This window comes from Sinocyclocheilus rhinocerous, unplaced genomic scaffold (assembly GCF_001515625.1).
Source record: "Sinocyclocheilus rhinocerous isolate Xijiao unplaced genomic scaffold, SAMN03320098_v1.1 scaffold185, whole genome shotgun sequence".
Taxonomy (NCBI): domain Eukaryota; kingdom Metazoa; phylum Chordata; class Actinopteri; order Cypriniformes; family Cyprinidae; genus Sinocyclocheilus; species Sinocyclocheilus rhinocerous.
The window spans coordinates 1,386,109-1,396,439 of record NW_015662163.1 but is presented as its reverse complement, the minus strand read 5'-3'; the positions used below and the strand labels follow the sequence as shown (position 1 = coordinate 1,396,439).

The 10,331-nt window shown below is 37.3% G+C and overlaps 2 protein-coding genes across 4 annotated transcripts in view; one reads left to right on the top strand and one right to left on the bottom strand.

The window, feature by feature from the left end:
• Positions 1-6,133, bottom strand: part of reps1 (RALBP1 associated Eps domain containing 1) — a 19,213-nt gene extending 13,080 nt beyond the window's left edge. For both annotated transcript variants that reach the window (XM_016537592.1, XM_016537593.1), the window contains exons 1-5: positions 5,866-6,133; positions 2,889-3,012; positions 1,879-2,063; positions 581-737; positions 101-222 (exon numbers count right to left, since the gene is read on the bottom strand). In XM_016537592.1, coding sequence (XP_016393078.1) covers positions 101-222; positions 581-737; positions 1,879-2,063; positions 2,889-3,012; positions 5,866-6,018 — 741 coding nt within the window. In that variant the 5' untranslated portion in view covers positions 6,019-6,133. The remainder of the gene's footprint in view (positions 1-100; positions 223-580; positions 738-1,878; positions 2,064-2,888; positions 3,013-5,865) is intronic.
• A 1,138-nt stretch (positions 6,134-7,271) lies between these two features.
• The window catches only part of cyp39a1 (cytochrome P450, family 39, subfamily A, polypeptide 1), a 15,928-nt gene continuing 12,868 nt past the window's right edge, over positions 7,272-10,331 (top strand). The window contains exons 1-3 of one of the 2 annotated variants that reach the window (XM_016537633.1): positions 7,272-7,571; positions 8,644-8,779; positions 8,976-9,150. In XM_016537633.1, the coding sequence (XP_016393119.1) occupies positions 7,392-7,571; positions 8,644-8,779; positions 8,976-9,150 (491 nt within the window). In that variant the 5' untranslated portion in view covers positions 7,272-7,391. The remainder of the gene's footprint in view (positions 7,572-8,643; positions 8,780-8,975; positions 9,151-10,331) is intronic. The other variant, XM_016537632.1, reaches the window with a different exon arrangement.

Genomic DNA, 10,331 nt, shown 5'->3' with positions numbered 1-10,331 from the left:
CATCTGTTCTGCCACAGAAGCCTTGGTTACAGCAGTCTAGTGGTGACAGATCATGTTGTATACCTAACAAACGTATACATGGAGGCCTGCATTGCATTACCTGAGCTGATGGGGGATGCATTGGAAGTGTGCTGGAGGGGGGCGTGTCTGTAAAGCTGACCCAACTTTCCTGGACAGGAGGGGGTGAATGGGCGGACCACATCCCATCACCTGTAACTGGTCCTTAGGCAAGACACAGAAAAAGAGAGAGAGGAAAGAAAGAGAAACAGACACACAGTAAAAAAAAAAAAAAAGGATAAGAATGAATCAATTTAAGAAACTACACATCTTGAAAATTTAGGAAGAATCCAGTACATCATGTGGCATTTAATATCAAAGTTCTGTAAGTATAACTGATCTTTAAGTTAGAATTGCCTATTTTATAATCACTTTAATTAATTAATAATTACTACATTAAATATTGCATTATAATACTTAAATAATATAATATAATATAATATAATATACTGTTTGTTAATGTTAGTAGGGTTATTGTGTGACCTAAACAATGTACATGACTGTATTATTAAACATTGAGTACCTGGCTGTGCTTCTCTAAAATGTGGCCAAACAACTCCTGGCACTGAGGGCTGTCTGTCGACGTTTCCACCGCTGGCCTGGCGTTTGTGCTTCCTCCAGGCATGGGGCGAAGTGGGAGGGGACTGGTGCGGTGACACTACAGGAGATGTGGTGTCCGGCTGGAGCCAGAGATAAACAAAATTAATTACTTAGTAACTTTACAGACTTCCAGCAAAACAGATGGCTTTGGAACAGCAGAGATACATGCTGAAGTAAACAAATAGCCATTTTACAGATGCAAAACAGTACACTTAATACAGAGACTCTATGAAGCATCTTGGAGTTAACTGCCTTGGCACAAAGAGTTCATGGAACTCTTCAGTTATCAGATCACTACCACACAACACCCCAGATGGTAACAAATAACCTATACAATAATAAAAAAATTAAAAAAAGTTCATATATCTATTAAAATACTGATATTCTGGTCTATAACTCCCCAAACTTCCCTCTGCCCCGTATCTTGGTCTCTCATTGGCTGTAAGTCATCGCCAATGTAGTTTTCAGTCAGAAATCATTGCACAGAGCGTGATTGTGAATCGCTGACAGATCCAGATATTTAGCATGCCAAATATTTTGCGGGCGTCGGCGACTCCCTCAGATCACGTCTTTGATAATTCACACTGCGTGATTGTCACTCGCATGAACGAGCACCGATTTGCCTCCGATTGCGGGCATTTGTCGGCGATTTCGCAAAACCTGTCGGCGAGTGAAAAATCGGGCTAAAATCGTGCAGTGTGAACTCGGCATCAAAGACTGAAAACTAAAATCATGACAAAAAATAAATATTAAATATGAAAAAATACAATATAAAATATTATTAAACTTATGTGCTTTCCACAGTTGGCGATACCCATTTAATATTCAAAAAACAAATACACTACTGTGAACACACCTGTTTATTTAAACAATGTTTTAAGTTAAAAGTTAATAAGTTAAATATTATCATACATTTATTTTCTTAAAATAATGGCATATGGCATATTAGCCTAAAAAGTAACCCCCGTATCTCAATGTATATTCAGATACATATATTCAAATAATTATTCAAGTGAACGAACAGTAATAAATGAGAATTAAATTAAAAAGTGATTACTGATTTTTCACTTTTTTGTCAATATTGTTATATAATAAATATGTAATGTGCACTACATAATAGACAGTGACAGATCTAGCTAGCTACATTTACAAGGCCTAATGCACTGATTTCATATTTCCACTCATATTCAATAATAGCATATGGAATATATTCTGTAGTACCTGTGGATCTACAGTGGGCACACAGGGCTGAATCATCTCATGCGCTGACACTTTTTTGGCTTGCACTCGACCTGGAGGTCTGGGGAAATAGGGTCCCTGGTTCTCTGTGTCTGCGAACATGACTGCGTGCCTCATCTCCTGCTCGTTCTTGCCCATCACAAAGCGAGGGAGGGGCAGATCCCTGACTGCAAACACAACTCCACATTAGACTTTTGCATTCAGAGACAGATTTAATACACAACTACTGTCAACAAACTGATATTATTTGCTTAACTTGATCAGAAAATGAATCAAAACCCCTGACTACCGAGGTCGAAAACTTTCATTACTAATTTTAAAATAAATGGAACAGAAATCAATAGAAACCAAGTTTATCCAAGGCCTATATAAACTTCAGGGTACTGTCAGCTATTTCCTGTTGACTGTGTCTACGTGTTCTTGCAGTATTTTCAAGGCTATGAGCCGGGTCTTATTTCCTGCTTATTTATACCACTGTCAATGTCTCATTCTTTTACAAGGCCTTGTGTCTAACTTCCCAAAATGCATGTAGTGCTTTTGCACAGGGCTTCCTGTCAGGGACTGGGTTTATATAGAGAACAGCCATGATAGTCAATAAACAAACAGGAGCATTTGCATTTGGCTTAAAGGCACATACAAACATTTCACAGAAATATACAAATACAACAGAAAAAAACAAACAAGCAATTTAAATGTACAACATACTATTCCAGGACTCAAACCTAAATACCAGAATTAAAAATGGCTCTTGTGTTTGCAATATACACATTCAGTCCTTTTCATCAAAGAGGCAGAATGATTATCGTCTAATTCTTGTTATGTAATGGGCTGTAACTGCCACAATGGATTCATTTGTAAAATGGGCATCTACAAAATTACAAGGATGTGATACTGAAGAGCATATTGCATATTGAGCATACTGATTTGGTGCATATGGTACACACATGCAGAAACAGCTATAAAAGGGTTTAAGAATGTTTGTTGCTACCCACCACTGTTCAGGCTCTCCACACGCAGGGGCAGTCCAGACTGGGCCAGTGCAATGAGCTTCAGTGCAATGTAGAACTGACTCCGACCGAAATGACCGAGGCGCGTGGCCCCGCAAAGTTCAGTAATCTAGAACAATGGAAACAGAACTATCAATCAGATAAACTGACCTTAACATAGAACACAGGTGAACATACAATAGCATGACCAGAAGTGATTATAGGTTAATAAAGTTAAAGCCTGTTTAAACAAACAAACAAACAAACAAACGCGTGCACACACACACACACACACATAATAAAAAGCACTAAGCTGGATTTGAGACAACTGAAAGAACGTTTAATGAACAGTGAAACTGTCTGCCAATTATTTGATCTCAAACTAGTTTTTTATTTTTTTTATTTAAATCAGCTAAAGGTAAAATTGTCCCTCTCAAATTGATATGTATTATAAGTAAAATTAGAATATAATGTAAAAGTATATGACTATGTACACCAATAATAAATAAATAAATGTATGCATGTATATACACACACATACATTGCAACATAAGCTCAAAAAGTTCAAAAGTCAGCTCAGCAAGTCTGCATTTATTTTCAAATAGAGAAAAAAAAAAAACAGTGACAATTTAAATTTTAAATAACTGTTGTTTTTTTTATTAATTTTAAAAAGTAATTTATTCCTTTGACAACAAAGCTGAATTTTTAGAAGCCATCCCATCAGTGTAACATGATCCTACAGAAACCATTCTAATATGCTGATTTGCTGCTCAAAAAACATTCCCTATTATTATCAGTTTTGAAAACACTTGTGCTGCGCAATACATTTCAGGATTCTCTGATAAAAAGAACAGAAGCTGTTTGAAATAGCTTTTTGACAGTAGTGTATGTAAATACAATAATATGGTGTTACACAGATGATATTATAGGCCAGGCATAGAATGCAACACTTCATTTTTGTACAATATGTAACAAGGGGTCTCAATCTCTCTATCCACCATGGGTCTCTTGAATTAGACAACACTTAGGTCAATCGCCAATATAATGGCAGTATACATATTACAACTCACTTCAACCCGGAAAACTAATAATAGTTAATATACATAGCTGTTAATCAGCCTGGTAAAACATTAAAAATTCATTAGTAAAGAAACAACACGTAAAAAACTTTGTAATTTCACACATGTAAACCTTCAATGAAATGCCCTTGATGACCCCTGTCAATTACTTCAGTATTACAGATCAATAAATCTGTTGCTCAGACATGATCAACACAATAAAAAGACGGCCAGTTGTCACTAGCAACTCATGGACACACCCCTTCACTAAACTCAGGCCACAAACCTAGAAGCAAATAGACTATGAAGACCACAAGTTTTTTTTAAACTTGTTATGCTCTAACAGTGCTGAGTGTAGCAACAGATGAGTGTTAATCAGCACCAATCATCAGTGAAGAAACAAACACCACTCTATGACACTTCAAAAACCAGCAACCTCCAAAAAGATGCTTGACAGTACAAAATAGGGTTGGGCCGATAGACGATGCCATCATCCATCGCCGATGGTTATCGTGCAGCCCTAATTTGAAATTTGTGTCAGCACATCATAAATAGAACGCGGCAGCAGTGTACTGTCGGGGATTTGTCGTGTCGCGCCACGCCGCATCCAGTGTAGACAGCATCACTGATTATAATGAGTTCTATAGACTGATCTGTATATAATACATCTCTATGATAGATCAGTGGTTCTATAGTATTTTGTCACGCCGCTCGCGTCTGGTGTAGACACTGTGTTAGGAATCCTGTTTTCCCTTATAAGGATTCACGCTTCGGGCACACCCCCTACCTCAGTCATCTCTCCTTACTCTGTTTATGTGGTAAGTGAAATTTTATGTACTGTAATGTAACAGGCAACCATTACACCGTGTCTACACCAGACGCGACAGTTGTCGTGACGCGCCGCATCAGCTAAAGTCTGTCTACACTAACTGGACGCGTCAAAGCAACCGTTGAAAATCATTTGAAATAGGGCTGCACGATAAATCGCATGCGATATTTAACGCGCATCTTGTCAGTAAAGCCGGTTCTGTAATCAGCGGTAAATCTTCATCACGTGCGTGCTTTCACATTGAGCAGCATTAACTACACAGAGCCGTTGTTCACTGACGACGCATCCAGTGTAGACAGCATCACTGATTATAATGAGTTCTATAGACTGATCTGTATATAATACATCTCTATGATAGATCAGTGGTTCTATAGTATTTTGTCCCGCCGCTCGCGTCTGGTGTAGACACTGTGTTAGGAATCCTGTTTTCCCTTATAAGGATTCACGCTTCGGGCACACCCCCTAACTCCACCCCACCCCTCTCCCCACCGATGTCATCGTCCATCACGATGTTTCACTGTAGACATCGTCCGATGCCAAGTTTGTAAACATCGCCCAACCCTAGTACAAAACAATCAGAATAGAATGAAATCAAATATTATTAACAAGTTATGATCAGTTGAAATATAGTTAATAAATTCAACAGACTGTTTTGACTCATTCCAAAAATAAAGGGTCACACATTGTGCATAACCCCAAACCTTCTTCCTTGCATTAATGCTTTGATAAGTGAGAAAATCACGTTTCAAGAGTCATCAATTTTATGGATCTCGTGACAAAAACAGAAAATGACTATTTATGCTGATATTTAAGAGGAAGCAGGCGCAACTAATAATTCTACAGACTTGCACAACACAGGAAACAAAGTTTAACCCTCCAGATGCATCACCCTTCATCTGTGCAACTCAGCAACAATGAGATTCATTCATCAGATCGGTCTAAACACTCTTGACATCGCCCAAATGATCCATTAGAGCTATTAGCATGTCTGGAACGATGAACTCGAGCCACCAGTTCAACTTACCGAAGTGTATAAGCATAACAACACAGATCTGCTGACTAATACACACACATCTGAATCAGATGCATACTGTACCTGATGGACCACTTCGTTTGAGAGCTGGGCCGCCCGGAAGAGGTCCAGAACTTTGCCATTGGAAGCCACTTTCTTGGTGTTATCCACATCACAGGAAAGGAAGAGTTCAGAGTAATATTTCTGCTCGACATCGCTCAGTGTTAAACTCTCCATCGTGGCATCAAACCCGCAGCTGGTGGCTTCACCTTATCAGGCCAGTGTCGTGCCTTTCGGTGTATGAGCAAGACAAGAAACTAGCAAAACAGAAGTAAGATCCTTCTATGAAAGGGACGGACTCGAAAGAGCGTGTTTCGGGGCGCTTGTTGTTGTTTTATGTACCGTTAGTCGCTGTCTTTGCTCTTGTCTTTTGGCCCTCGCAAAGTCAAGCAAACTAATAGAGCCTGGGACGTCGGAATTCAGCGGTAACAGCGTTGAGACTGGGTTCCGCCCTCGCGCTGGCTCTTTAAGAGGAGGATATGGCCGTCGGTGCAGCGGTGGGACTCGTGTAGCCGCTGAGCGATGTTAGGAATAAAGTTTCTGGCTCTTTGGGCTGCTTCTCTCTGCAGACAGCGCCGCCATTCCTGGACCCTGTGACGTCATGGCCCAGGCGCGGAGGACCCGGATGGAGTGTGGCGTCACAGATGTGCCGTCAGCTGGCGTGTTTGTAAAATCTGCTGTTTCATACATGTAAAAGCAAATTTAGCTCATCTAATCCGTGTTTTAATTCAATTCGTTTTGTTTTTTGGCTCTCTTAAATATATTGGTAATAAAAACTGAAATCTAATATTACATTGAATTGAAAGCGATTTACTATTTTTTATTTATTTTATTTTATCTATATTATTTAATTCTATTATTTTTTAATTACTGTATCTTAGATTGCGCCAAAATGTACTTTGGTATGAAAACGTTTCCAAAGTCTGTATACTATATATTTTATTCTGTAGCAGATTCTAGAAATTTTAATACCATACTTTAATTTTAATTTCAATTTAAGATATACTTATTATATATAAAGTTTCTTGACACTGTTAAAGAAAACTTACTTGCTTCAGCGTCTCAGATATTATTGGATCAATAGGCTCACGACAAAATTTACTTACGTGTTGAACCACCAAATTTGATATATTTAACTCTTCTTTATTCATTCTGCTTAATGATTTTTTAACTGTTTAAGTTTGAATGAACTGCTGAGTTAGCAGCGCCTGCAACACCTGGCTATCTAGATAAGGACAGGGATATAGTAGAGGGGTTATGTTATGGCGTGAGCTGGGTGTGAAGATAGTGGGCGCGGTTAGCGTTGTGGTAGGAGGAGCTAAAGCTTTAATAGCAGGGGTTAGTGTTATGAAGTCACACGGGGTTGTTCATAGTGGGAGGAGTTAGCGGTGTGGTGGGAGGATTTAGTTTCATGGCTCAGATCATTCGCAATGAGGAAATCCGATCTGATACGTGACCGCTGATCAGTGTAATCAGATATGTTAACAGGACCTTTTGACACAGACTCATCATATGCGCTCCAGACGAGCATCACTGAACTCTAGGTTGCGATGGAATGGATTACTTTAATTTTGACTGTATCTATTGTGATTATTTCTTTTCATCTTCTCTTTGGCAAAAGAAGTCATCCCAATGCTCCTCCATGCGTAAGAGGTTGGATACCTTGGTTTGGTGCTGCTTTTGAATTTGGCAAAGCACCTTTGCATTTCATTCAGCAAGCCAGAGCCAAAGTAAGTTTGTCCACTGGGAAATTACTTGAATAAAGAATCATAACTGTATCGTCACTCTAGATGATTTGCATAGGCATATAGATTTTTTCATAGCTATAATATTTGCATATATTTTTTATTTATGCAAATGACAGTGCAGTGGGATTTCAGACATTTGATTCAACATTTGTCTCCAGAACATTTGTTATGTAAATTAAATATGTAAAAATGTATTTAAAAGGTTGATAACAGTTTTTGGCATAAATCATACAGGGTTGGTTTGGCAATGGGTCCAGAAGTCCAGCTCCTCCCCTGCGAATTTTGACGAACCTGTTGCACTCACCTACTGTACAAAAATGTAAAAGTGCAGTGTGATCATTTTGATTTTTAGAGCAGTTTTTTAAAGTAACAGTTTGTCAATATAATTCTATATTTTACACGTTCTCCTTAAATGAGCAGCACATTATTGTGACTATAATTATTTTAAACAATATTAGAATATTTGCCATCAGACTTTGTATCTTAACTACACATCTTTGCTTTACCATGCTTGTTTATTTATTTATTTATTTATTATGATGGCTGGCTGTTTATACTTTCAATACTTTCATTAGCAACTACAAAAAATGTACCCAGATGCTGTGCTGGAGCCCTGTGGCCGATGTTGACGTGTTTTGTTTTTGTGCTGTGCCATACTAACCGAGTTTGAAGACAGTTCAGTTCAGCACCACTAATTTATGCAACTAGGACAGAAGCTGCACACAGTGGCCCTTTCTGACACAATTTGTGTTCTGGGCACCACTTGTGCCAGTTCTCTGAAAGCATGGGAGATAATGAGAGGTTTGCTGAATAGACAACTACTCTATAAAATTCAGTAATTGCTTCTGCCAAGGCAAGAAATCACACAAAAAGAGTGCTTTCAAGTTTTTTAAGGTTCCCTGGGGGGTCACTGAATAAATATATTTAATTGCCTGTTTTTGTGCTGTATTTTTTTCACTTAATTTGCATCTTAATATAAGATTTAATCATTTGTATAAAATAGAAATAATATAGCTTCATTTCTAAAAGTATAATAGTGTGTTTGTTCTTCTAGTATGGCCCAGTTTTCACTGTTGTAGCTGCTGGGAAAAGACTGACATTTGTGACCCTAAATGAGGATTTCCGAGCTTTCTTCACCTCCAAAGATGTTGATTTTGAACAAGCAGTGCAAGAAGCTGTTCACAACACAGGTACAGTATAATACTCGAGGTAAATGTTTAGATTTATAATCGATTTCTAAAGCTCTTATACATGACCTTAGACTCTGAACTCGATGAGATGATTTATGACTGTCCTTGACTTCCTTTCAATACTACTGATGATTGTACGTCATCAGTATTATAGTCTGTGATAATGTGATAATGTTAACCTTGGGTTCCTGTCCAGCTTCTATCAGCAAAGACTGTTTCTATAAAACCCATCCAACCTGTGCCACCGTAATCAAAGGCAGACTGACTCCGGGCAACACAGCAATGCTCTCTGTTCATCTCTGTGAAGAATTTAATGACCATCTGGAGAACTTTGGAAGTGAAGGATCTGGACAGCTGAATGAGATCATCAAGTATAGTTTTCTTATACTTTAATTATTTACATTGTGCTAAAGTTTCTCTTAGAGAACAGTAGTCATGCCTTCCATACATTTCACTGCAACTGGTTAACACAAAAAAGGGAAATTCTGTGCTCAGTAATGCCACTGTATATCAATGGAGTATGCTTATGATATGTAGAGTATAACAAAGCTATAACAAAATTGTGCTGATTTGCAAAAAAGGCCTAGTATGACCTAATTTGATATTGCTGAGTTCAAAAATATTAGAACTTTCCATAATGTACAACAATTACATATGTATCAGCTTTAATGCATTTATCAAATTAACCAAAGTATGCAGTCAAATGTCAAAAGTTACAAAAAGTATTCAAAATGTATCATTTAACTTACAATCTGCAAAGGAGTATTCAAATACTCCATTTAATGTCAAAGGACCTAATATAAATACAAAATTCTGTAATTTTCTGTCATTGTTTGCATGTAGTAAAACCATAAATCACCTACAGATGTATCAGAAAACGTCATGTTTGCATTTTCTTGTCATTGGCCATAATTCTAAAATTGAAATCAAAATTAGGCATAAAATGTTGTCTTGTGAAAATTGGCTGAGAATTGAACAAATTGTTGTAACCTGGCTCAGAGGAAGATAAGAATCATGTCTTTGTGGCAGTTTTTTCTGTTATTAAGGGATTGAATCCCATCTTACAAATGGTTGTCGAAAGCAAAAATGCTATGAAATCCATATCTTTTTTGTAAGAAAGTGTGTCTGTAGGGGTGTGCGATATATATCGTCTGCCCCACATGAAAAAGTATGATAGTAATTTATAGTAAATACTGTAGTGTTTTTGAACCATACTATAGTAAAGTGCATTATACTGTATATATTATAGTATTTACAACACTTTTTAATGAACGCTACAGCATACTGTTGTATAGTGAACTGATAAACTGTAACAAATACTGTAGTATACTTTAGTTTTTCCTACAGTAAACTGTAGTGTATTGTAGTATAATATAAAATATAAACTTAGTACAGTATTGGGTAAAGTAATTTGTTTATATTACTATAGTTGTTATATTACCACAGCATCTATAGAATTACCACAACAAATTAATTCAAGTAATTTACTATAGTATGGTTGAAAAACACTATAGTATTTATTATAAATTACTATAGTATTTTTTCATGTGGG